This window comes from Stylophora pistillata, chromosome 9, assembly GCF_964205215.1.
Source record: "Stylophora pistillata chromosome 9, jaStyPist1.2, whole genome shotgun sequence".
Taxonomy (NCBI): Eukaryota; Metazoa; Cnidaria; class Anthozoa; order Scleractinia; family Pocilloporidae; genus Stylophora; species Stylophora pistillata.
Window position 1 is genome coordinate 27,953,330 of NC_142527.1, and position 27,575 is coordinate 27,980,904.

The window sequence follows — 27,575 nt, forward strand, 5'->3', positions numbered from 1 at the left end:
CAGTTCCAGCTCGCTCAGACGCCGAGCACTAGTTGAAAACCCAACGTTAGAAGGTTTATTGAATCTAGGAAGAGCATTAGAACTTAGTGAAAAGCAAGCGAAAGACGTAGAAGATGCCGGAGGCGAATTCGACGCCGTCAACAAAATCAAACGAAACGAAGAGAATAGGCAAAGCCGCCCGCGCGACCGGCGTGACACACAGTCATGCAATCGTCGTCTTAGAAACAAGCAAGGCAAATGTCCTAGAAAATGTGGCGGGTACGCACCTCACAAAAATCCATGTCCTGCACAAGGAAAAATCTGTAAAGTCTGCGGGAAAATTGGCCATTTTGCTCATGTTTGTCGTTCAAAACCTCGTACCGTGGCCTCCGTGGGTCAAACCTCTGATGAAGAATATGAGTACGTTTACACTGTCGACCATCAAGAAAACAAGAAGCCACCCATATGTCAGCTACAAATCAATGGAAAAAACGTGAATATGATGATCGACTCGGGTGCATCTGTTAATCTTCTTGATGAAACAACCTTTCAAAGAATTAACAGTCACGGCTGTGAAAGCCTGCAACCTGTTCACACCAAGATTTATTCATATGGATCTAAAGTCCCTCTTCCTACCCTGGGAATCCCCACTGCACCCGTGAAATCCAGTAACGCGAGCACCTCTGCCCAGCTGATTGTTGTTAAAGGAGAAATCGGAAATCTTCTCAGCTATCGCACTGCGAAGAAACTAGGTCTGATTGCGGTTTCTATTAATACTGCCACCGTCACTGAAAGAAACAAAGACGACCCGGAGTCTCTAAAAGAAGAGATCAAATCACTTCAACTTTCTCGATGATGTCGAGTTTCTCAAGTCTCTCAAGCTCTTTTTCGACATCGTCTCTAACATGAAATGGAATTCGTCTGTGGGGTTGCTGTCGGGGTGTAATATCGGGGTCTATGTGTAACTTCACTTGTTTGTTTGGTACTTTCCCTATGCCTCCAAACAGTGATTTGAACACCCTGGATCAGTCTAATTGTTGTCGTCCCCAAGAAATGCGGAGAAGTTCGAATGTGTTGATATGCGTGAGGCAAACCAAGCAATTAAGCGAGAAAAGCATCTCATGCCACCATTGACGACCTTATTGCTGATTTGAATGGTGCAACGCTTTTCAGTACATTAGATCTGTCCTCAGGATATCACCAGCTTGAGTTATCACCTGAAAGCCGTCATGTCACAACCTTCAGTACTCATGCTGGCCTAAGAAGATACAAACGTCTGCCTTTTGGAATTAATGCAGCGTCAGAAATTTTCCAGGAAACAATCAAGGAACTCCTTACTGGCCTCCCAAGATGTAAAAACATCTCAGATGACATCATAGTATTTGGAAAAGACCAGGAAGAACACAACAAGAATCTCCGTGGTGTTCTACAAAAGCTTAAAGAAAACAACCTCCGTCTGAACAAAGACAATTGTGCGTTTTCCAAAACTGAAATCAAGTTCTATGCTCACATTTTTAGCTCTGTCGGTGTTAGACTTGATCCAAAGAAAGTTAAAGCAATCCATGAGGCACAACCTCCTCAGAACCATAGTGAACTGAAGTCTTTTCTTGGTATGGCACAGTACGTGTCCCGATTCATACCAGACTATGCCACAATCACGACCCCTTTGCGCCTGCTGACCCGACAGGACACCCCTTGGAAATGGGAGCAATGTCGGGGACTGGGGCACATATTACGTAATTATGTAACCCGTGATAACGGAAGCACGTGCTTATTATTGGGAGCCTGCCCACCCTTTTAAGTTGTTTATGCGAATCTATTGAACTGAGAGTTAGATTGACCGTGATTGTGTGAAGACCTTGTGAATCTTGCGATTATTAAACACGTTAACATCAAATTTGTGACTTGTCTTGGATACTGTCTCCAGCGGCCGGAGGAGTCCAGCAAACGTGGCGACCACGATGGGAGGATTATGTGTATAATTTATGTCCTCAATTTACCTTTAAGCTCTCGTTTACATCTGCAACGAAGCCTACGTCTAATTAACCTCGAAATCGAACGAATCATGGAAAACGCCGAATCTACTCTGGAAACAAAACTTAAGCAACTTAAAAGGACAGAGGATAAAACTGATGGCATACTTACTAGCGGAAAGCAATCTACTATATCTAGACACTTGACGAACTTAAAAGAACTTCTCCCAGAAGTAGAGAACGCACGAAGAACGGTTGAAGGAGAGAAGATAGCTGCGGAAGTTAGCGATAACGAAATCAGCACGTGGAATGATGGAATTAACGCAAGAATAGAAGAAGCGGATGGTCGGATCTAAACCCTCGAAGAATGGTTGATGAAACGGAAAACTGAAGCAGAAAACCAAGAGCGAGAAGAAAAGATGCAGTTTGAAATTAAGCTTCACGAGACAAAGCTAAAATTGCAAGAGAATTTTCAGCTCAAAACAGGAAACCAAAATCTTTCCGCGGAAACGCCTGTCAGTCAAGCAAAACTACCCAAGCTGGTTATTACCAAGTTTAACGGAACATATGCCGAATGGCCAAGATTTTGGGGGCAATAGGGAGCTTAAGCAACCACGACGAAAGGGACGACGACGACGTCAAGTAATCGCGGAGGGTCTGGAACGAGGACGTCGTTTTTAGCGGGAAAATGAAACTTGAGCAGTGAAGTTGCTCAAGGACGACGACGTCTGAAATTTTTGTTTATTCTCGCTTCGTCAGTTTAAGAAATGACATCGTTCAGAGACCTCCAAAACCTTCTTCTCAGTCATGGATCAAATTTTCATCTATATCGGAAGTTCGAGAGTAGGTTATTCAATTCTTGAACATCAAAAGTCCAAGGAATTATTAAGCTTTAGCTTTATTTACAATAATTTACGCATGATAAAAGTTTAAAATATAAATTTTACGGAAGTTATTCGAGATTAAAATTCAGTTCTAAGTGTTGCTGGTATAAACAAACCTATTTTGCCCAGGGCTTGCCTGATTTTCAACGTGCTTTAGCCTGATATGTTCTACCTTTGATGCTCCTTCCTTTAGCGAGCAAACGACGCAAGTCTGTCAATTTTAATCAATGCTAGCTAGCGATCGGCACAGATCAGTCGTCGCGCTTCAAACAAGAATACTATTATTTCCCGTGTGATTTTGTCGGAATAATTTTTATGGCTGTAAATCTAGATTTTTAACAAACATTTCGAAAATAGATTCGCAAAACCTGAGAGTTATTCACGCTCATGTTGACACACCGATCTGAAGAATTCTTTGCTGTTTAAAGCGTCTCGACGGAAGAACAGCAACACGCAAAATTTTTTAGTAGCAATAAACCGACAGTTCCATACACACAACTTTTGACCGAACGCAGAGGTGTATTGCACTGCCATTTAAACCTTTTCATTCAATAAAAATGATAAACAGCACCCTTTCATAAAATATACTCAAATAAATTTAAACCTAACGTGGTCGCTTTCACCGCTTGACTTGACATCTGTGCGGAGGAAGGAAAATGAGTTAGTGGGTTTTCGAATTTTATTTGTTTAGAAAACTGAACAGGGAGGTTTAAATCAAACGAAGAAGCGAATACAAACTCTAACCGGCCATAGACTGTCAAAAAAACGACAATAAAGCCGCACCTTTTGACGAGAAAAACTGCTTTGAAGTTCGGAAGTTCACGACGACGTGAAACTGGTCCATGTCAAGTCGTCGACGTTAAGACGAAGTCGGAATTCTTGGTTCGCGCTTGCGCAGAGACGTTCTCGCTACTTCCGGTCGTCGTCCTCCGTTCGTCGTCGTGGTTGCTTAAGCTCCCTAATATTCCGAATCCATCGACAAAACAGACGTGCCGCCTGTTACTAAATTCCCGTACCTGCGTGAATTACTGGACGTCAAAGTTAGGAGAACAATCGAAGCGGTGCCACATTCAGCTGAAGGATACAATCGAGCCTTACCAATCCTTAAAGACTGATTCGGAAAGCATAGCGAAATAGTAAATACCTACGTAAAGGAGATTCTTGAACTGCCTCACACACCCACCGGAAACCTCAAAAGAATTCACGAATTCTACGACAAACTTTCCTAAAGCGTGCGGTCCCTCGACTCACTCAAATCACTTCATGAAGTGAATGGGATGGTTTCGTTGACGCTCGAAAAACTGCCGGCAATCAGAGGGGACCTTGTGCGAAACGATCCAGATTGGGAGACCTAGGATTTCGTGAAGTTCACCGAAGCACTCCGCCAATGGACTCGTCGAAACCCGATTGATAACTTCAGATTAGAAGATCCGTTGCCACCCAGGAGACGAGACCGCATGTTCCAAACTCAGCAGAAAAGGACACGCAAGTGTGTGTACTGTCAAGCAGACAACCACAAGCCATCAGAATGTGGTAAAATCCCATCACCGACAGAACGCAAAGAATTCCTGGCAACCAAGAGACTTTGTTTCAATTGCACAGGACCTCACAAATCGTCGGAATGCAAAAGCACCGCGACATGTCAAAATTGCGGTAATCGACATCATACATCGATCTGCAGCTCACCAAAGGAAGTGAAAAGCGAAGGAGTTTTGACAGCTCATCACCCAGAAAACAACGAAGTCGTTTAGCCTATCATTCTTGTGGAGATTGACGGAATAAAAACACATGCTTTGCTTGACACTGGTGCCGGAAGTTCGTACGCTTCGACTAAACTTATCAGTCTTCTCAACAAAGGGCCTAAAGAAACAGTGACCAATAGAATAGATATTATGCTTGGCTCTTCAACCACGAACGTTGAAATTTATCCAGTAACCCTTGCAGCAGTGAACGGAAAATTTGACATGAACATTGAACTAACGAAAGTCCATAAGCCTCAACTCCTTACACTCGATAACCCTAAGTACGAAAATCTGCTAAGTAAATACAGTCACCTCAAAGGAGTCAAGATTGAAGATAACGACACAAGACCTCAAATTCCAATTCACGTAGTCTTAGGCGCCAGCGAGTATGCCACAATCAAAACAAGTACCGCACAAAGAGTGGGAAAACCTGGGCAGCCTGTGGCCGAGAAAACGCTTCTTGGATGGACCTTGATGTCACCGGGAAGAGAGGATGTTGGTAGTCCTGCGCTCCTAACGCAGTCAGCCTTAACAGATTATGAGCAACTGTGTGCCCTGGACGCACTTGGCCTCGCTGACACTTATGAGAAAGACCAACAGGCAGTTTACGATGAATTCAAAGAACAGCTTGAGAGAAACCCAGCCGGCTGGTACCAAACAAGGTTGCCATGGAAAGGGACCCACCCTACACTGCCAACAAATGAAACTGGAAGTAAGAGAAGATTGGAGCAATTAGTCCGGAAAATAGAGCGAAATGGTCAATACGAAGAGTACGATTCAAGAACAACCTCAACAAGGAATTGTGGAGCCAGCACCTGACATTCCAACTGGAAAAGAGTACTATATCCCGCATAAAGGAGTTGTCAGAGAGAATGCTGAAAGTACCAAGCTCCGAATTGTGTACGACGCGTCAGCAAGAGAGAAGGATAACCAGCCATCCTTAAATGACTGCCTCCACCCAGGGCTTCCACACCAGAACCGTCTGTGGGACATCCTCGTAAGATCGAGATTCTACCCAGTACTTCTAACGGGTGATCTTAAGAAGGCATTTCTGCAAGTTCGAATAAAGAAAGAAGAAAGAGATTCCTTACGTTTCCACTGGAAACCCCCAAGCAGTTCCAAAACCACCATCCTTCGTTTCACCCGAGCCCTATTCGGAATGACGTACTCACCATTCCTCCTCGGTGGAGTTATCAATAAGCATCTCAACACTTGGGAAAGTCATCACCCCAAGCTGATTAAAGAAATTCGTGATGGTCTATATGTTGACGACCTAATGACCGGTGGCGAGACCGTCGAGCTCACTGCAGTGAAGAAAGTCATAACCACAGAAGTGTTTAAAGACGCCACATTCACCGTTCACAAATGGCACTCTAACGCCTCAGAACTAGAAACAACCAGTGACCCATCATCTGAAGAGTTGTCATATGCTAAACAGCAACTTGGAGGAACAAAACCCTCAGAAGGCAAACTGTTAGGCCTTCCCTGGAATAGAGAAGAAGACACGATTAGCGTCATCATCCAGAGCGACCAGACCGAAACGACCAAGAGAGGAGTGCTGTCTCACCTAGCCAAAATCTATGACCCTCTGGGACTAGTGTCACCGGTAACACTTATTGGCAAACAGCTCTACCGCGACATTTGTGACAGCAAAGTATCTTGGGATACTCAACTTCCAGGACCGTTTCTGAAACGCTGGAAGGACTAGAACAAGACACTAACCGAGAATTTGACAGCCCAGCGAGCACTTCCTCCCTTCCAGCAACCGATTTTGAGCGTCACATTACACGCATTTGGTGATGCTAGTACAAAGGGCGTCAGTGCTGCAGTCTACGCTGTCGTCCATCAAGATCAAGGTGTCACTCAGCAACTAATTTCCGCGAAGTCAAGACTCGCAAAAAAGTCTCTAACGATACCAAGACTCGAGCTTGTGGCAGGTCATATGGCCGTTAACTTGGTAGCCAACGTACAAGCAGCCTTAAGTGTCCAATCATACAGCACCCATTGCTGGCTTGACTCAACTGTGGCACTCTACTGGATCAAAGGTCAAGGGGAGTATCGGCAATTCGTATCAAACCGAGTGAACAAGATCCAACAACACGAGTACGTCAGTTGGCATCACGTCCCAACCGAAGACAATCCAGCAGACCTAGGGAGTCGAGGAGGGAATGTGGTCGATAACAACCTCTGGAATCATGGTCCAACCTGGCTTAGTGATACTGCAAAATGGCCACCTGACATAATACTCGAACCTACGCCCGAAACCATGACTGAAGCCAAAGTGAAACGAGAAGTTCTCTCTGTTGCCGTTCCCAAACAAGATGCTCTACACCACGTACTTATTAACCACCCATTACCAAGAGGTCTACGAATTGGAGCTTGGGTCTGGCGATTTGTCCATAACTGCAGAGGAAAACCACTGAAAAGGAGTGGTCCAATCAACACTGAAGAGATTCAACAACAACAGCTTTTTTGGATCAAACAAGCACAACAATCGGCGCTCCAGCTAGCCAATTTTGAAGAAGACAAACTGCAGTTAAACCCTCAGTACAACGATCAGAAAGTCTTAGAATGCCGAGGACGTATAATGGGAGAATATCCGATCTATCTGCCAGATGAGCATCCCTTCACCGCGAAGTTGGTCTTTAATGCCCACCTTTCCACCCTGCATGGAGGGGTTGGGCTCACCATGGCAAAGATACGCGAGAAATACTGGGTACCCCGCCTACGACGCCTGGTAAAGAAGCTAAGAGGTAGCTGCTACGGGTGCAAAAGATTCTGAGCAAGAGCCTACCAAGCACCACCGCCAGGGAATCTACCCCAAACCAGAACAGAAGGTTCAAGGCATTTTCAAGTGATAGGAGTTGACTTCACAGGACCAATACGCTACACGTCTAGAGCCAAACCCGAAAGCAAGGCCTATTTAGTATTGTATGCTTGCAGCCTGACCAGAGCAGTTCACCTTGACCTGTCAAAATCCCTGGAAACATCAGAGTTCTTAGCGAGCCTCAAGCGCTTCATAGCTCGAAGAGGGAGACCGGAAATGATCTATTCCGACAATGGATCCACTTTCAAGGCCGCCGAGAAATGGTTACTACAGGTGCAAAAGGACGAAAGGTTCCATGAGATCCTAGCTGGCCTGGCCATTAAGTGGCGTTTCAACCTGAGTCGCGCCCCATGTTGGGGAGGTCAATTCGAACGCCTTATTGGCCTATTCAAAGGTGCCTTCTACAAAACTATTGGCAATGGGACTTTCCGCTGGCCTGAATTGGAAGAAGTAGTACTTGACGTCGAAGTAGCACTCAACAACCGCCCCTTGAGCTACCTCGAAGACGACATCCAGCTTCCAGTGCTGACGCCTAACTCCATGCTGAGCATCAACCCGAATTACCTCTCAGAACTACAAGCACACCATGTACCAGAAGACGATTTGAGAAAAAGGGCTAAATTTCTACTGAAGTGCAAGGTGTTATGTGGAAAAGATGGACAGCAGAATACATGAGAAGTCTACGAGAGAGCCACCGTAGAGCAGGAGGAAAGCAAATGCCCCATCCTAACATCGGAGATGTCGTCATCATTCGAGGTGATAGCAAAAACCGTAACCAATGGAAACTGGCAATTGTCATCGACCTCATCCGAGGAAAAGATAGCATTGTTAGAGCCGCTAAGTTGAAAGTAAGCAAAGACTACCTCGAGCGTGCAACCCAACACCTTTACCCTTTGGAGTTAGCGTGTACCCAATGGCCATCGAGTTCAACGCTCAACCCATCTGCCCCCGAGTTCCAGGCAAGGCCACGAAGGGATGCTGCTGCTGCCGCAATTAGAGTAGATCATTATGGGGCCTGATCAGGTCAATTTTATCGTGACACAACCTGACCGGTCTCTCACCATGTCATTTACAGGATCCAGTCAAGCTATAGTTTATCCATATATGATCTCTGCTCCAGACAAGCCAACAAAAGTCTTCGCAGGCGACACTGTGTCATTTAGGTGGCACTACAATTTAGGAGATCTGAAGGATGATCTTTACGAGGTGGTTTTTGGTATTTGGAAGAGTCCTGGGTTGCTGCAAACAAAATTGATAGCTCTCAACTCGAGCGGTTTTTCGTTCACAAGGCCTAATCAGTCATCAGTGGGTTGGGCAGGAAACTTGACAGCCTCTATCGCAGTGTTTGAACTGCACAATGTGACACTTGAAGATGACAAAACGTGCGGAATACTGATAGATTATGGTATTCAGTACACTCCGTTGACCGACACCGTTGAGCTTCAAGTTAAGTCCATACGTAAGTATTACTTTTTTTCCTTGGTGTATGAGCGGGCGGCACTCTGCGAATCGTGCAATCTGACATCTGGCCCGCTCCTAGCGGGCGGTATCCTATCTGTTGCTGTTGACTCGCCTGTACATCCCTAGCCTCGTTGCAAATTTTCATAGATATATTTTGTTTTGCCGGCTGGGTAGCATTTTTAAGACTTCGGCCACGACCCGCTATAACCGTTAAATAACGTATTTTAAAATTGTCCTTTCTCTCAATCTCATATCACTTTCAATTGGTTTATTTCTGCAAGAATTAATTTCGAAATGACTTTGTAATTCTAAATGTGTTTTTAAAGTAGATTTACACGCTGCTCAAAATCCGTTGTAATTCAATGGGCCTTCTCGAAGAAGTAAAAGAAAGTTAAAATGAATAATTTGTGGTCAACAATTGTATTAATCAATGTAACTTTCACTCGTTTAATATTTGAATTATCCAAAATTATTCGTTCGCTACAAAAAGTTGAGCAAAGTTTTGAGGTCTCCTATTAATACAGTTTCGCTAATTCTTTGCAAGTCCCATGAAATTTGACATTTCTATCGTAACAACAGAAACCGAACTAACTGGTAAGATCAGTGAAGAAGAAAACGAATAGAAGTTTGACTCAAGGTCGCTTGCCAAACTGACATGTACTGTTGTTTTATCAAAAGTGTGAGCCAGCTTTGTTAGTGCGGCATTCCCATTTTTAGCGATTTCCTTATGCGTTCCTAATTACATTTTTTACGTTTTGCAAGCGCATTTTTCTTATTGTTTTTCGCATTCTTTCACTCACGTTCATTTATATTCTGTCATATTTTTTTGTATAATTTTGCTTTGTTTGATTTCATTTGTAGAAAGCTTCTCGGTAGACGTAGCATGAGAGCATCTGAGTTCTTTAGATCAACGTCAATTGTTTTACTGCGATCTACTCTTAGTTTTCGGTCTTTCGTAGTGTCTCAAGATCATACAATTGCAACGCTTCAATCGCGTTGAAACTGATCTTGCTGGCAGTTATAGGCCTTTCTGTGTTTTTTCTTGCGCTAATTCTAATTGAAGGTGTCAAATCATGACAGATACTTCTCTTTTGTCAATCATCTACTTGCTCTGAAATTATTCGGTGTTATATGGAGAATCTTGCCGTTGTCCTAGCGGATTTGGACCCCCCTACAATTGGACCCCCGGGGTCCATATCCGCTAGCGGATTATTACCCCCCTCCGCGGATTTGGACCCCTTCAACAAAACTGAGTAAAAACATTACCATATATAATTTTCTAATAGAAATAATAATAATTCAGAAAGAAGGCTTCCAAATAATATTTTTTTTCAGAAAGTAGGTTTACAAAATAGGTTTTTATTTTAAAACATACGCGTAGACGTTATCTTTTTCTCAGCATTGTGTCTCAATTTAAGATTTTCGTTAAATTAACCTGCAGCTGTAAGTTTGTTGTTTACCTCTGGAATGAAAACGAAACGTAAATTTTGAAATCGTTTGTTTGTTTTCCAGTTCTCTTGAAAAAAAGTGAAATATAAAATAATAAAGACTGTTGAATGCGTCAAAGCTTCAATTATTGTTTGTTTTGTTTCTGTGAAATACCGATTGCTCGAATCTCGACTTTTCGAAACTTCCGATAACTCCAACCAAAAGCCTTTAGTCAACGCAATTTTTCGAAATAAGCTTTATTTTCACGAAGGTTCGAAAAAATCGGGAATTCGCTGTTCGTGTTCCACAACTAATATGCGTTGCGCCGCCTACTTTGGTTTTATACGGTTGAACAATTTACTTCTTTATGAAGTTGTTATGTCGCTTTTCTTCGTTAATTATAGTACGCAATCTTGTGTTGAAATTATAACGGACATCGCCTAAAAGTTTGTAGTTGGAATAAGTTACGAAAAAGGAATGTTTAGAGGGGGGTCCAAATCTGCGAAGGGGGGGTCCAATTCCGCTAGCGGATATGGACCGGGGGGGTCCAAATCCGCTATGACATCGTAATTACAACTTCAAATCACTAGGGTTCTTAAGGAAAGTATTTCGTTGAGTTTTAGAAAAAAAAAAAGAATATTATTCACCAGCCTAGGTCGGTCCGTACATGGAAAAACTCTGCCCTCTGTCTTGAATACCGCCCTCGGCCTTCGGCTTCGGACGGTATCCAAGACCTCGGGCACAAGGGACTTTTAGCACCGAAGGTTTTTTGGACAGCTACGGCGATCTAGATCGCGTGGGGACTGGGAATACCAGGCTCCGTCCGTTCGAGAGACCGCGAAAATGAAAATAGTTTAGCAATGACAACAGTTTGTGATTACCGCGTGAAACAAGCTGAAAACATAGCGATAAACTAGGCAAAAAAATGTCCCTAAAGGTGGCCAAAAGGCAGCTACTCTATGCATTCGATGATGGTCTAATTTCAGACGAGAAGTGTCTCCTCTTGTATGATTTAAATACGTCAACTAACTTAGATTTTCCTTATGGGCAGTACCCACTTTTTGATCAAGACGACAAGCGAAACGACGAGTGCTTGGCGGAGTTTAGGTTCCATAAGAACGACCTTCCTTTTCTGGCAGAGGTTTTAGGGATCCCTGACCAGTTTATCTTGGAACAAAGAAGTGTTGTCGGAGAAATGGAGGCGCTTTGCATGCTGTTGAAGAGGCTGACATACCTCAAGGCATGTTGAGGCCTTCAGAGCATATGGAATTTTTTTGTTGTTAAAACCTGTAGGGATCACCCCCATCCCCAACCCACTCATCATATTGGTGAAAGTGGTACGGTGATATGGCTTTTAAACCCGTCTTAACCTACATTCAGCCCCATTGAAAAAAGTGCAAACATGCATATCATGTGTGGTTACTTCTTTCAGTAAAGGATAGTTGAATTTTTAGAACCCCTCTATGTCATATATTATTGATAGTTGTATATTAAGAAAAGAAAAAGAACACAAAAGATATGAACTCTCTCTCTTTCATCTTTTTATGGTTGATGGAATTTTTGCAGTATTCATTGTGGTTCCCATTCTTATCTCTATGCTGTGGTGGTTGGGAATTACTGGATTTTCTCTCAGGAAAAGGCAACAAGAAAGGAATCTCATAAATGATTAACCGATCATGTTATATACTGTCTCACAAGTGATATTTTAATATAATAGGAAAATTCAGTACTTGACTCAAGAATTCCACATGAAATTGCATGCAAAAACCGCTTTTGCACAAATCATGAAGGGATGAGTGCGATATCAGTTTTCAAGTGCAATAAAGAAAGAAAACAGGATTACTACTAGTTGTTATATATACATAGATGTGAAACAATGTCACTTATCCTTGCAGATTTCAACTCAAAATTCCACACTAAATGCCTCACTTAGTTAACCAATCAGAATGTGAGATTTTATTCAATGATGCTATTCTAAGCAGTACTTTAATATAATTACACTAACAGTAAATTCTGTGAAGACTTCTCTATGTAATCAATACTTATATTTCTACTCTTATATGTAATCACCAATGTTTCGTTAGGAAATCAACTAGGCTTTCCTCACTAGCATCCAGCCTTTTAGGTTTTTCTAAATTAGTTATTTCCAAAAGTCATTGTTCCTTTTTGTTTCATTTTTGTTTCTTTAAGCACGTCTTCTTTCTCCAGGGCTCAACACTAACTTTTCAACTTACTAGCCAAGTGCCCAGTGACATCTTAGATGTTTTTAGATGTTTTTAGATGTTATGGCAATTTCAGTATGTTTATTTGCCAAATTTGCGAGTGGAAATTGAAAACTACTAACCAAAACTGAATTTCTACTAGTCTGTGGCTAGTGGGCCACCTTTAGTGTCGAGCCCTGTTTCTCTCTGTCTGCTTGCTTGTCTGTCTGTCTGTCTGTCTGTCTGTCTGTCTCTATGTCTATCTGCCTGCCTTTTTGTAGGTCTGTATATCTGTTTGTATATCTATCAGTATCTACCTGTCTGACTGTCTGTCTGTCCTTTATTTATTCATTTATTTATTTATTTTTCCACTAACCCACTTTCACAAAAGAGTATATAATAATAAAATATATGAGTATTGTATGGGCATAGCCTTCACCATAATGACATCATGGAATCACCGCCTCCCGGTTAGCTCAATGGATAGAGCGCTGGACTGGTGTGCGGGAGGTCGAGGGTTCGAGCCCCGGCCGGACCAACACTAAAGGTCTTAAAATAATTGAGAAGAATATGCTACCTTGGTATAACATTAAGAAATGGTTTAGATATTTTAGTCTTCTATAGGGACGAATAAATGGAGGTCCCATCTCCTGCAGGGTTAGGAGTAGGAGACGTTAATTTCCCACGCACGAGATTACTGTGTGATGGATGTCCTCCCCTGGGGTGGGATGGGTGGGTTGTTGTCTTGCGTTTCATACATGAGCCTCTGGCTCGGGCAATATGGGTAACCATGCCCCACGTAAAGACATTAAACTTTGATTACTTATCACATGATCATTGAATGATCTTACCTCCTTTTATAAGATTGTGAAGAATACCTTTTCTAATAAATGTACGTAGCCTAAGGCAAATTGTTTATCAAGTAAACTAGTATTAAAGTACAAAGTACAACACAAGTGGTAAAATAAATAATGCAAGTAAGACTTGTAGATATGTTTGTATTAAATTCTCCAGCAAAGGGCTTAGAGCAGTTTTGAATGGAGTGTCAATAGAGATACTTTCCCAACCAGTTACATGATCACACAATAAAATCAGGGGGTGGTTTATCGAGACTGGTCTCTTTTGTTTAGTCAGACGCATTTGCCAACATCGAAGTCGATCTTACACAAGTTTAAGACCCTTTCACATGTTGCTTATGACATTATCCTCTGTTTTGATTGGCCAGAATGAGAACCTGCCTTGTTATTTTACGACATTCCATGGGAAAGTGCCCTAAGAAGTTCTAAGATGTACTGGTTTTTTTATTTATTTATTTATTTTATTTTTTTACGTGTATTTAACATTGATTTTTGTCGTTTTGTACTTAATATTTAATAATTTAAATAAACACTAAGATAGAGAAACCGTATAATTCTTTAGATGGATAAAATTGTGCCGGGGACAACCCTCGGCTGTACAAGTTCTACATAAAGTAGTATGCACCAAGTGCAAGGAAACGATTCGTCAGTAGAGAAATTTTTATGTCTTATATTAGTGAATAAAGTGAAATCATCCTTTTTACACGGTTGTCACTGGTATGAACTTTTTCCCTGGTCGATTTTTTATCTTTAATTACAAAAATTAAAGGCAATCTCAGTGATATATGTCTAATTAAGGCTTACATAATTGTTTGAGGATTTTAGTTGGCCTACAAACCGGTTTTGGTGAGGGAGAGATTGGCTAATAGGCAGACAACAAGTAATCCCTTGATTACGAAGTCCGTCGCTCGATTAAAAAAAAAAAAAATTAGCACAACGCGCGTAATTAACTCTGAGTAAGGCGCACGTACATAAATTGTTCCGCGTCGCGGGTATTTTTTTGCGGGTCGTCGATGGATTTTCTCAGGTCACGAGTAAATTGTCGCGGGTTGTGAATCAAAAACAAGTCATCCATAATCCGAACTACTCCAAATTACATATTTGAGTAGTATAAGACTTGATTACATAGTTAACTTCACCTTCAGATCCATGTCGTTAATTAAGAGGAACGGTGGCACTTAAAGAAGTACTATCGAGCGTTCAAGTAAATGGGAAACAGTAGAATCGGCGGAACGCTGAGGCCCCACTCACATAAAGAAAAGAGGTTGGTGGCCTTGAAGGGAAATGGCCATGAGTAAATATATCCCCAAGGACAAAAAAGTACTACAGTGGAGAGTTCACCGTAGTAGATAGGTGGCCCTTCGTGGAGTTCCCCCAGTATCGGCCTATGACACGTTAAGGAGTTCATTACCTTACCAGTACTGTGGTGCACGCCAGCATCTTTAAAGTTTTAACAATAAATCTAGTAACTATGTGATTTGTCATACTATCTGAGATAAGGATAAGCTGACTTAAACACTGTTAAAACTGATGTCCACTTAAGTTCATATTCCGCTCCTTTCACGTGACACGAACACGTCGAAGCAGCGCTTAGGTAGTGATAACTCGTATTGTATCCATGACCCACGATCATTCACTTGCGACCTGCGACCATATATATATTACAACAGAATAGCCTCGTATAGGGGAGCCGTAATAATAAATTGTATTGTATTGTGTTACCCGCTACCAGTGACCTGCCAGATAATCATTCATCAATGTAACATAAAGTGTTGAAGTAAGAGATAACCTAAACTTCAGAATAGTTCTCTGACGGCATTATCATTGGAAATTTACTGAAAAAGGAGCCAAAAAGTAATTAAAACTGTCCATGGATCTCAATGATCACAAATCAGTCGCGAAAATATCTGAGTTAAAAAAATTTGATAATCAGTGGAATTAACATCCGCGGCGATTAACTTCAAAAAACGTTGGAAAACCGTTGTTTTGTTGGGAATCGTAGAGTTTTTTGTGAGCTTTAAGTAGAACTGATTAGGTGCAGAAACCTGAGAGTATCATATGCATTATAGCTGTATCGCGGGTACACATGATAGATAGACTTGGAGTTTAAGCAGCCCTGTACGGTCAAACTAGCGCTAGTCACTGGATACTACACGTGTGGGTGTATTCACGAACGCTCTCAACTGTGTTACGTATTCCACATACTCCGTAGTCAGTGTATATGTACGGAGGAATCATGTATTTGGCCCCTCTCTTTCTGACACTTATTTTCTTAATTCCTCCGGTTACTGCGAGAGGTGAGGAAACCTTGTGTTGTTGGTTGTTTGCCGGCTTGTAAACTCGCTAGGAATTACTTTTTATGTCCAATGTTATCCGACCAGAAGTTAAAGATCAACAGTGTAACATCATTGCAGTCTGAAGAACCTTTTTATAGTTTTGCAGGACAGTTTGAAGCCAGAATGTGGGTAGCGCGTGCATAGTAATCGCCATGAATAAGAACGATTTCTCAGCATCATTGGTACTCAGACCAGCACCGAGCAGTTGGGAGATTCTGGAGACATCTTAGTGTACATAAGCTAGGAAGAACTTATAATGGTGTTGAAATTCTTTTCAAAGTGGTGCAAAGATGAACCCCTTTCTTGGTAATAAGCAGTTTCCATTTCAAGGTCATATCAATAAAAGTAAGAAATGTTCTTTTCTTCATAATCACATCGCGAGATCACCCAGGTCCCCGAAAAACCTTGCCATGTTCAGTAAGAACGCAGTAACGCTTTGTTTCTGTGGCGGCATGAGGACACAAGTTCATCGCATTTATTGAGTGATGAGTCAATCCTTGAAGGAAAGTACTTGTTATTCAAAATCTGTTTAAATCAAACTAATGTTACTATCCCCTGGCTCAAATGAATGTTGATTGTACAAGAATGGGGCGGTAGTCTCTAACGTATAGCTGATGGTTAAAGATTGGCAACTCAGCAAGTGTTACCACTAGAAGCTAGTGACCACCATTTCTCCTCCAGAGCTAGGTCCCTGGGCTGGAGGTTGAGTTGGGGCCATTTCTATCTCAGAAGGGAATATTTTTTGTTTTCTTTTATTTTGACGATTCCGAAAATAGACGAAACCAATTACGAATAAAGCAAGTACACCAAATCCTATCGCCAACCAAAGAAACGGGTGGCTATTTTTCTGTAAACTGCTGGGACCTGGAAAATAAAAAATTTTAAAATATTCACTAAGCCGGTGTGTTGGCCAGAAGGTGAATATGGAAGTAGTAGACAGGGAGAAAGAACTGGTGGGGGAGGGGGGGAGGAAGTTGCAGAAAGAACTGATTACTAAGGCTACTAACACTATTGAGGTCTTGGGTTGATAGAGAATCGATCATGAAAGATGAAAACCATACAAATTGTACTTCTGATAGAAGTAATACAAGAACTACTGGCGGCAAGTGAAACAAGGCGCCTTAAGCTTTAGGATTCATAATCTTCTCTGTTTTCACGTCTCAAACAGAGCGATTGAACAAAGGAAATACACGTATAATTTCTCGGGCACTATGGTTTGTACTTCTTCTTTTCGTCCCTCAAAAATCATTTAAAAGTTTCAATCTCACTTTGTTTTCTCAAGTGTGTTTTTGTTCTCCATGCTTTCCACATAATTCTCCAGCAGAAGTCAGAAGCTCATTAAAGGCTTCTACAGAAGTCAGAAGCCCATTGGCTCCTTCAGAAGTTTGATAAGTGACACTCACTCATCTTTTGTAAGTAATGCGACATAATTAGTGGCCCTGGGAGCGATTTCTAATTATGGATTTTCCGAAAGGTTTAAAAGGGGAAATTTTTCATTAAAGAATGAATGCGGATCGCCGCGTTACGGTTTGCACGTGCAAAAAACATGATACGTGAGTCCTGATTAAACGTATCCTTTTCCTCCCACGTAAAATACGATACGCACTATTTAGATAACATATGGAAGAATAGTGAACACATTTAATTTTCGAGTGAACCACCTTGAAGTTCGCTGTTAACGCGTTCATTTTGCGCGAAAAGGCGATGTCAAACCATCAAAGTTCACAATCTGCAATACTTCACGAACTGAAATAGTTTGGCAGGTCGAATTTAACACTTTTGTTCAAAGCTTTTAATTTTACTACAGAATCCGAAAGTGAAATGTTCAGAGAAATCCGGCCGAATTGTGGCTCACAAAGACACGCATTTTTTTTTTTTGACACGACCATAGGAAAACAAACTGCGTAAGGCTTGTGTGTTTTATGAAAGAACGACAGCCGAATTCACAGGAACATGAGGACTGCTCGGGATGACCGCATCGTAAAACTCGGAAAGGATATCAGAGCAAGCTTTTTGTTCACCCGAAGGGCTTTTGACTACTTGTTAGTTAGCTCGCCTATGTCTCTCCTTTTTAATGTACTTTAATTTAGAAATAATTATTTGTACATAGTGCAAAATAAACAGAGATTGTAAAATCTTAAAGATAGAGATTTCGCTCAAATTATCGTTTTTTGTCGCTAAGGAATTTAACTTCACGCAATTGTTCGCCTTTTCAAGAAAAAGGATGCATGTTTTCTTGTAATAAACAGCAAAAGGTGTACTTTCGAGACGAAACATTAAAATGTGTTTGGCGTTCCAGCTCATTCGGTTTTCAAAAAAAAGTCTTTATTTGAGCAAAAGAGCGACACAAATGATAGAGGAATAGAGATTTCGTTAAAATATCCTGGACTTAATTGCTCGCTCCGTGTGACCGTGTTACGAGATACAAACTTGCTGAGACAAGTACTCTGTTGTATTTTAAAAAAGTCCAAGCTTATCCAGAAGCATTGTGTACATTTACAAATGATTTGTGGGATACAGACTACAAATGACTACTCTACCTGACATTATTTACCTGAGCTGCTGCTGCTGCTGGAGTTGTAGACCTGAGTCGACTGTGGCGTAGAACTCGTCCAGGTTTCTGTGAAGTTGAAGTTGTAGACCTGAGTCGACTGTGGCGTAGAACTCGTCCAGGTTTCTGTGAAGTTATCTACAAAATAAATGACATTCTGTCAAATCGTACATTTCATGGATGAATTTAAAAGAAAAGTAATATAAATACAGCGGAATTCATGGTAGATATTGTTTAGAGCAAACCATGCAGAACAGCTTAAGTCTATAAGAAAATTTAAGATCAGACTTCCACTGTGGAAAAATTTCGAGGGAGACAAGGGACAGTGTTCCTTGAGAAAAGGTCCCTTCGATGTCAACGTGCATTGAAAGAAAATGGTATATGTTATTAAATTCATTGCTGTGACAAGAAAGAGCCATAAGCTTTTGTAACCTCCTCTACCCATTTCAGAGTTAGTTCGAAAGATCTGAAGAACAGAACTGCTAAAAGACAACACCAGTCTCAAGCGGTATTAGAGAGTGGTTACTCTGGAATAACATAGTTGATACTTTTTTATGTCTTGATTCTGTAATGGGAAACAGCAACAGGAAAATAAGCACATACCTCGAGAGTATAAATGACAAATATGCATTTCTTACCTTCTACTTTCACTTGTATCACTTTCAAGCATTTTGCTGTTTTCTCGTTTGGATGAAGCTTCTCAGTACTACTGAATCTGGCCCAAACTGAGTATTGTCCGCTATCATTGACTGTCGTGTTGAAAATCTTCACCACCAACAAATGCATTTGGTTATCCTTCCTAAACTCTATCTTCCGTTTCACACAAATATCCGAATGTGGGCCAGAACAATCTCCTTTTGATTCACCTTTAGTCATGTGAGCAAATTGGAGAGAATCTTTCTCAGCATGATACACCCTGAAATGCTCGCCATTCTCGTAAGTAGATATATTATAGAAAAGTGCTGCATCCAGTCCAGAGTTGACCGTAACCGTCTCTGGGAAATTAGAACAGACATCTCCTGAAAAATTCGAATACAACAAGAACTGATTTTTACGGAGTCCATTAAGTGCCATTAAATTATTACTCTTCCAATTTTAAGTCCACCTTGAAGTTTTGCCCGCGTTCTCTCTTTTTCCCGACTTTTTTCCCGACTTTTTTCTCGACTTTCTTCCCGACTTTTTTTCCCGACTTTTTCTAGACTTTTTTCTTGACTTTCTTCCCAACTTTTTTTCCCGACTTTTTTCCCGACTTTTTCACCCGATTTTTTCCCCGAGTTTTTGCTTGACTTTTTTCGGAAGGCTGCTGACCGCTAAGTGATCAGTGCCGCGGTGCGAGGAAAACATGGCGGAAGCTTAAGATATCATGTAAACCTTTCATTGCCAAACATTTTGAAGGCGGTAATTTTGCTGGGAAACTAATGTTATTAAAAACTTAAATTGACGCTAGACCCTTTTCAGCTTAGCTACATCTATCAGTATTATTGAAGAAACACAATCCAGGGGCGTAGCCAGGAATATTAAAAGGGGGGTCACAGAGGCTACTTACCATTTACACCGCTGCTCTCCCGCGTGTACCAGCGGGCTCAGTCGTTGTTGATGCGCGTTATTTGCGTGACGGCGCTTTAAGTTACAGTTACACGCGTCACTTGCGTGACAGTGCTTTACGTTACAGTTAGGTTCTTTAGCTATTTTTGGATGTGATTGATTTAGTACGTGCGGAGCGTGTGTGTGGAGTAGACATATTTTGCTGTGGTCTACAAAAAGAGATTATAAAGGCCTACGGTGTCGCGGGACAGATATGAAAGTTCGTTTCATCGTAATTTATCCTTATTGTTTGTGGTTAGCCCAGTTCGCTGTTCAATTAATATATTATTCATTTTATGTGTGATCATTGTGATTTTACGTACCGCGACCTCGTGGCCGCGTGGATATCTGAGTCGACTTCTTTATATTAGTTCTATAGTTTCGCTCGTTTCTGGTTGTTTGCATTTAACCTGTTTAGTTCTATTTTGTTGCCTCTGAGGGTTTTCATTTGTCGATCGCTAGTGCCTTGTAACGTTTGTTTGTGCAACTGCCTTACGCTAGTCCTTCATTGTTTATTTCAGTTTACGAAATCAATTAATAAATGTGATGTGAATGTCGCTTCGGTCTCTGTAAAGTTCCACCCGTTCTGGTATTTTTCTCCGGTCGCGATTTTCTCGGCGATACATTCGGCCTTGATGTTCGCCTGCCGTTACAGTCGTATTATCGCGGCATGAAGGCTCATTTTAAAAAAGTGGGCTTTTCAACAATGGCTTTTACAGCCAAGATATTGTCATGGCGTTTTCGCCACCTGAATATTTTAGGTTGTTTTCTCTAAAGAAGGCCTACCAAGGGGGGATCACGGGCACCCCAGGACCCCCCCCTGGCTATACCCTTGCAATCCTTTCCTGGGTTTCTGGAGTTCCTTGTTTTATCTTTCACCATGCAATTGTTGCCTTGCTTTCAAAGTGACGGTCACGCCATTAAACCCTTGCCAGGGACCTGTTATATTCGGCCATAATTATATATGTTAAAAATAAGGGCTGGTACAGCCAGGGCTCAAACTTTATACATTCGGACTCAAGAGGAGTGCATAGGTACGCGGGTGCCAGGTACGCAGAGCGTACAAGATGGCGAAGTTTTCTTATTGAAGTACACTTGATGTACAACTAATACATGTATCTATACTAATTAATTTCCTACCCAGCCTGTGTACAAACTCTGCTCTAACCAAGTCCTCCTTTTGTCACAAGTTTGGCATCGACAAGAGCTGTTCATTAACCACTCTACATTTTACACCACATTGCTTTTTTGCTGCAATCTACTCAACAAGTATTACAACAGTAGGCATATGCAGTCATAGACTGCCTTTCAACAATCCATGGTTCTCTCCCGACATAAATAACAAATATGCATTCCTTACCTTCTACTTTCACATGTATCACTTTTAAGCATTTCGCTGTTTTCTCGTTTGGATGGAGCTTCTCACTACTACTAAATCTGGCCCAGACTACGTACATTCCGCTATCATTGACTGTCGTGTTGAAGATCTTCACCAGCAACAAATGCGTTTGGTTATCCTTCTGAAACTCTATCTTCCGTTTCACACAAATATCCGAACGTGGGGCAGAACAAGCACCTTTTGATTCATTTTTAGTCATGTGAGCAAATTGGAGAGAATTTTTCTCAGCACGATACCCCCTGAAATCATTCTCATTCTCATAAGTTGATCTATTATAGAAAAGTGTTGCATCCAGTCCAGAGTTGACCATAACTGTCTCTGGGTAATTAGAACAGACATCTGAAAAATTCGAAAACAACGTTAACAGGAACTTATTTTAAAAGTAATCCTGAGAATTCTAATTTTGATTTTTATTCAGACTCCCGGGTAACCTTAATTTTCGACATATTGGTGTAGTAATAAAAAGCCTTTGAAATATGATACTCTTTTCTTCGTTCATTATATTCAATCGTTCAAAGAACGGATACCGCCAAATCTTTGGTTAGGGGCTATCAGAGATAAATTTAAGTTTCGGTTTGCCTTCCACCGCAAAATTATGAGGAAAAGTACTTTTGAAACAATCAGCTGTAATGGAATGATTTTGATTTTATCTCTGACGAAGGAACGGCAGTTAGCACAATTTTAGCTTGCAAGCGGGCTGCTGTTTGGTCGCGTTGCGTGACGAGACCAAACAACTGCTGTGTAGGAGACTACCGGAAGCAGGGCACCAATCCAGTCCTTTTCTATCTGAGCTGTCTTGAGCGATACGTATGCGTTATTGACCAAGGGTGAGATCAAGATGGCTGGGTATTGGCCGAGTCCTTTTTCGCATTTCTATGGACCGAGACGAAGTCGAGATCCATAGAAAGGCAAAAAAAGAACGAGGCTAATATACAGCCATCTTGACCGAACAAGTTTGATCGATAAATGATTTACTATATAGAAAATAGAATTCGTTTTAATACGAATCAAGAATGACTCGTTTATTTCGAGAGCCGGGAAAGAAGGCCTCTGCGTTTGTAGCACAAAAAACGCAAGGGTCGCACAATGAACCGTCCGTATTGGGAGAAACTGTAGGGACTTTTAGCACCGACGGTTTTGTGGACGGCTACGGGAACCGGAAATGAAGTTAAACACTTCTACACACGCGCGAGTATCGCCTTCGTTGTCCACCCGCCGTAGCGGGCTTCTCCAGTACGGTAAACAGAGTACTTTGACGTAGTACCGACTACGGGAGTTTTTGATGAGTGTTCTTTAAACATTTCAATCGTTTTTTGCCTTTGCATCGAGAAAAGTAACTACTTCCAACCTTAAATTATATGTTTAGCAAGTTCAGTTTGCTTAAGAATTGCTGTAACATTTGTGCGGCGTATTCATTTTCCCACAGGTATCGATATGATTCAACAAAGATCGGAAGGGTTAAATTTTAAAAGCTTATAATTTCTTTTAAAACTTGCGGATGATTTTCATCTCCAAGTAACAACAAAATGAAACCCAAATAATTAAGGATGCTGAGATAAGTTGCTAGACGTGAAAATGACTATATTTATTGAAGTATGATCCTCCTTTTGTGTATCGAACCTGTGCATCATTTCGCTGTATCGACACGGGTATGTCAGCCTCTTCAACAGCATGCAAAGCGCCTCCATTTCTCCGACAACACTTCTTTGTTCCAAGATAACCTGGTCAGGGATCCCTAAAACTTCTGCCAGAAAAGGAAGGTCGTTTTTATGGAACCTAAACTCCGCCAAGCACTCGTCGTTTCGCTTGCCGCCTTGATCAAAAAGTGGGTACTGCTCATAAGGAAAATCTAAGTTAGTTGTCTTATTTAAATCATACAAGAGGAGACACTTCTCATCTGAAATTAGACCATCATCGAATGCATAGAGTAGCTGCCTTTTGGCCTCCTTTAGGGACATTTTTTTGCATAGTTTATCGCTATGTTTTCAGCTTGTTTCACGCGGTAGTCACGAACTGTTGTTATTGCTAAACTATTTACATTTTCGCGGGCTCTCGCACGGACGGAGCCTGGTATTCCCAGTCCCCACGCGATCTAGATCGCCGTAGCCGTCCAAAAAACCTTCGGTGCTAAAAGTCCCTTGTGCCCGAGGTCTTGGATACCGCCCGAAGCCGAAGGCCGAGGGCGGTATTCAAGACAGAGGGCAGAGTTTTTCCATGTACGGACCGACCTAGGCTGGTGGATAATATTCTTTTTTTTTTCTAAACTCAACGAAATACTTTCCTTAAGAACCCTAGTGATTTGAAGTTGTAATTACGATGTCATAGCGGATTTGGACCCCCCCCGGTCCATATCCGCTAGCGGATTTGGACCCCCCCTTCGCAGATTTGGACCCCCCTCTAAACATTCCATTTTCGTAACTTATTCCAACTACAAGCTTTTAGGCGATGTCTGTTATGATTTCAACACAAGATTGCGTACTATAATTAACGAAGAAAAGCGACATAACAACTTCATAAAGAAGTAAATTGTTCAACCGTATAAAACAAAGTAGGCGGCGCAACGCATATCAGTTGTGGAACACGAACAGCGAATTCCCGATTTTTTCGAACCTTCGTGAAAATAAAGCTTATTTCGAAAAATTGCGTTGACTAAAGGCTTTTGGTTGGAGTTATCGGAAGTTTCGAAAAGTCGAGATTCGAGCAATCGGTATTTCACAGAAGCAAAACAAACAATAATTGAAGCTTTGACGCATTCAACAGTCTTTATTATTTTATATTTCACTTTTTTTCAAGAGAACTGGAAAACAAACAAACGATTTCAAAATTTACGTTTCGTTTTCATTCCAGAGGTAAACAACAAACTTACAGCTGTAGGTTAATTTAACGAAAATCTTAAATTGAGACACAAGGCTGAGAAAAAGATAACGTCTACGCGTATGTTTTAAAATAAAAACCTACTTTATAAACTTTTTTTCTGAAAAAGAAAATCTTTGAAAGCCTTCTTTCTGAATTATTATTATTTCTATTAGAAAATTATGTATGGTAATGTTTTTACTCAGTTTTGTTAAAGGGGTCCAAATCCGCGGAGGGGGGGTAATAATCCGCTAGCGGATATGGATTCCGGGGGTCCAATTGTAGGGGGGTCCGGACCCAAATCCACTAGGACAACGGCAAGATTCTCCATATAACACGGAATAGTTTCTGAGCAAGTAGATGATTGACAAAAGAGAAGTATCTGTCATGATTTGACACCTTCAATTAGAATTAGCGCAAGAAAAAACACAGAAAGGCCTATTACTGCCAACAAAATCAGTTTCAACGCGATTGAAACGTTGCAATTGTATGATCTTGAGACACTACGAAAGAACTCAGATGCTCTCATGCTACGTCTACCGAGAAGCTTTCTACAAATGAAGTCAAACAAAGCAAAATTATACAAAAAAATATGACAGAATATAAATCAACGTGAGTGAAAGAATGCGAAAAACAACAAGAAAAATGCGCTTGCAAAAAGTAAAAAATGTCATTAGGAACGCATAAGGAAATCGCTAAAAATGGGAATGCCGCACTAACAAGGCTGGCTTACACTTTTGATAAAACAACAGTACATGTCAGTTTGGCAAGCGACCTTGAGTCAAACTTCTATTTGATTTCTTCTTCACTGATCTTACCAGTTAGTTCGGTTTCTGTTGTTACGATAGAAATGTCCAATTTCATGGGACTTGCAAAGAATTAGCGAAACTGTATTAATAGTAGACCTCAAAACTTCGCTCAACTTTTAGCAGCGAACGAATAATTTTGGATAATTCAAATATTAAACGAGTGAAAGTTACATTGATTAATACAATTGTTGACCACAAATTATTCATTTTAACTTTCTTTTACTTCTTCGAGAAGGCCTATTGAATTACAACGGATTTTGAGCCGCGTGTAAATCTACTTTAAAAACACATTTAGAACTACAAAGTCATTTCGAAATTAATACCTGCAGAAATAAACCAATTGAAAGTGATTTGAGATTGAGAGAAAGGACAATTTTAAAATACGTTATTTAACGGTTATAGGTCGTGGCCGAAGTCTTAAAAATGCTACCCAGCCGGCAAAACAAAATATATCTATGAAAATTTGCAACGAGGCTAGGGATGTACAGGCGACTCAACAGCAACAGATAGGATACCGCCCGCTAGGAGCGGGCCAGATTTCAGATTGCACGATTCGCAGAATGCCGCCCGCTCATGCACCAAGGAAAAAAAGTAATACTTACGTATGGACTCAACTTGAAGCTCAACGGTGTCGGTCAACGGAGTGTACTGAATACCATAATCTATCAGTATTCCGTACGTTTTGTCATCTTCAAGTGTCACATCGTGCAGTTCAAACACTGCGATAGAGGCTGTCAAGTTTCCTGCCCAACCCACTGATGACTGATTAGGCCTTGTGAAGGAAAAACCACTCGAGTTGAGAGCTATCAATTTTGTTTTCAGGAACCCAGGACTCTTCCAAATACCAAAAACCACCTCGTAAAGATCATCCTTCAGATCTCCTAAATTGTAGTGCCACCTAAATGACACAGTGTCGCCTACGAAGACTTTTGTTGGCTTGTCTGGAGCAGAGATCATATTTGGATAAACTATAGCTTGACTGGATCCTGTAAATGACATGGTGAGAGACCGGTCAGGTTGTGTCACGATAAAATTGACCTGATCAGGCCCCATAATGATCTACTCTAATTGCCAGTCATTTTCTATGGTTCGACCGCCGAATAATCCCCCATCCGTTCCCCTTGAAAACCATATAATATCATGTTGTGAAAGCGCTAAACAGGGGTAGGAAATGGCGAGGAATCGACACAACTCGCACGGGTCGACTCGATTCGTCTCACCGGAAGTCGATTCTCAGAAGATGGGGCATCAAATGTTGACAAGTCGACACAATTCGCACGGGTCGACTCGACCCGTCTTAGTAAAGTTGATCCGTCTCACCACAAATCGATTCGCAAAAGAAGAGAAAACCGGAATTCAGAACTGACCGACCCGACCCAGGGGTTTCAAGATCTTTTTCCTTAAACGGTTTGATAAGCGGCTGTGCTAGAAAAGCGGCTGTGCTAAAAAGACTAGAGGAAAATCGGAAATCGAGGTATATACCATGGAGCATAAATCAAAATAACCAATATTTGCGTGGCTGGCCTGAGTAAGGGAACCCTAACAGCGAAAGTTGCCTAACTTTACGCCAGAGTTGAGGTCTGGCGCCGTTAGAGACGGGAAACCCATCCAGCCATTCGCCAAATTCTTCAGAAAGTATGACATCATTTTCTCCTCGACGTTTTCCTCTTGTCAGTTCTTAGAATTGCTAACCGCCGCCCAGTCAGCCCAATGGATAGTGCGGTGGATTGTTGTGCGGGAGGCCGAGGGTTCGAGCCCCGGCCGGACCAACACTCACGGTCTTAAAATAATTGAGAAGAATTTGCTACCTTTCTATAACATCAAGAAATGGATAGATATTCTAGTCTTCTCGAATAGGGACGAATAAATGGAGGTCCCGTCTCCTGCAGGGTTGGGGTAGGAGACGTTAATTTCCCACACACGCAGCCTTTTGGCTGCAAGTGGTCAGAAATAAACTATATATATGTTAATATGCTTGTGTGCCGGATAATTCCGAGAAAAGCAGGAAGCTTACGCATCAATGGCCGTGGATGCCTTTAGAAAATTTTCTTAGGATAAGTCATTTCAGACAGTTCTGACAATTTTGTAGTGAGTTGTTAATGCAACACCACAACTTTGTTGTTGAAGGAGATCGACAAAGTCGAAGCAAAACTTTCCGGTTTCACCACCCAATTTCAAAACATAATTAATAGTAGACTATAAACCTCTTACGTACCGCCGTTATCGTCTACACGTATATGCTATCAGTATTAAAACTAACCTTGAAGCAATGTTATCATGCATATAATGCTGTGGAAAACTTGGTGCAAGCGTAGATCCATCTCAGTCACTTTGAGTCGAGCCAAACGCGTGGAAATATACCGAGTTAGCGTTTTAATTGAATAATATCAGCGATGAGACATTCCGGCTATTGTTATGAAAGATCATGACCGTAACAGTACGTCTTTTTGGATTTCTGGGAATGCCCTGTAGTGGCTGAAAGCTCGGCAACCATGCATAACCTCCACTGAATGGTTCTTTTAAACCTCATAATGGTATCAGTTGTTTGTTTAGAAATATGAAACTATTCAAAGAATTCAGTGTCGATGTAATAATATGGAAAGCCATACTGGTAAAAGTAGGTTGAGAAATATTTTGTTGGCAGAGAAATAGTTTTTCTGTCGAGAAATATTTTCGATGGTCCTGAAATAT

General features: G+C 41.3%; 3 protein-coding genes and 1 non-coding gene across 4 annotated transcripts; 3 read left to right on the plus strand and 1 right to left on the minus strand.

The window, feature by feature from the left end:
- Nucleotides 1-1,529: 1,529 nt before the first annotated feature.
- Nucleotides 1,530-14,055, plus strand: LOC111322405 (uncharacterized). The gene is made up of 2 exons (XR_015991547.1): nt 1,530-2,546; nt 3,797-14,055. It is a non-coding gene; the product is annotated as an uncharacterized LOC111322405 (transcript).
- Nucleotides 6,521-7,360, plus strand: LOC111322404 (uncharacterized). Its single transcript, XM_022925482.1, has one exon. It carries the CDS (start codon nt 6,521-6,523, stop codon nt 7,358-7,360), a length of 840 nt encoding a protein of 279 aa, XP_022781217.1.
- LOC148724154 (uncharacterized) lies at nt 7,622-8,080 on the plus strand. Its single transcript, XM_088734536.1, has one exon. It carries the CDS (start codon nt 7,622-7,624, stop codon nt 8,078-8,080), a length of 459 nt encoding a protein of 152 aa, XP_088590662.1.
- On the minus strand, nt 12,724-27,326 carry LOC111322448 (uncharacterized). Its single transcript, XM_088732669.1, has 6 exons — nt 27,145-27,326; nt 25,487-25,870; nt 21,184-21,561; nt 18,878-19,258; nt 18,243-18,377; nt 12,724-16,552 (listed from the first exon to the last, which is right to left on the minus strand). The coding sequence occupies exons 1-6, from the start codon at nt 27,203-27,205 to the stop codon at nt 16,338-16,340; spliced, it is 1,554 nt and encodes a 517-aa protein (XP_088588795.1). The 5' UTR covers nt 27,206-27,326; the 3' UTR covers nt 12,724-16,337.
- Nucleotides 27,327-27,575: the final 249 nt, after the last annotated feature.

Coding starts and splice junctions, on each gene's coding strand:
- LOC111322404 (XM_022925482.1), top strand. CDS start 6,521: ATGGCCGTTAACTTGGTAGCCAACGTACAAGCAGCCTTAAGTGTCCAA.
- LOC148724154 (XM_088734536.1), top strand. CDS start 7,622: ATGATCTATTCCGACAATGGATCCACTTTCAAGGCCGCCGAGAAATGG.
- LOC111322448 (XM_088732669.1), bottom strand. CDS start 27,205: ATGGATCTACGCTTGCACCAAGTTTTCCACAGCATTATATGCATGATA. Junction 18,378..18,877: donor GATACAAGTGAAAGTAGAAG/GTAAGAAATGCA, acceptor TTTATTTTGTAG/ATAACTTCACAGAAACCTGG. Junction 16,553..18,242: donor CAGCAGCAGCAGCAGCTCAG/GTAAATAATGTC, acceptor TTTATTTTCCAG/GTCCCAGCAGTTTACAGAAA.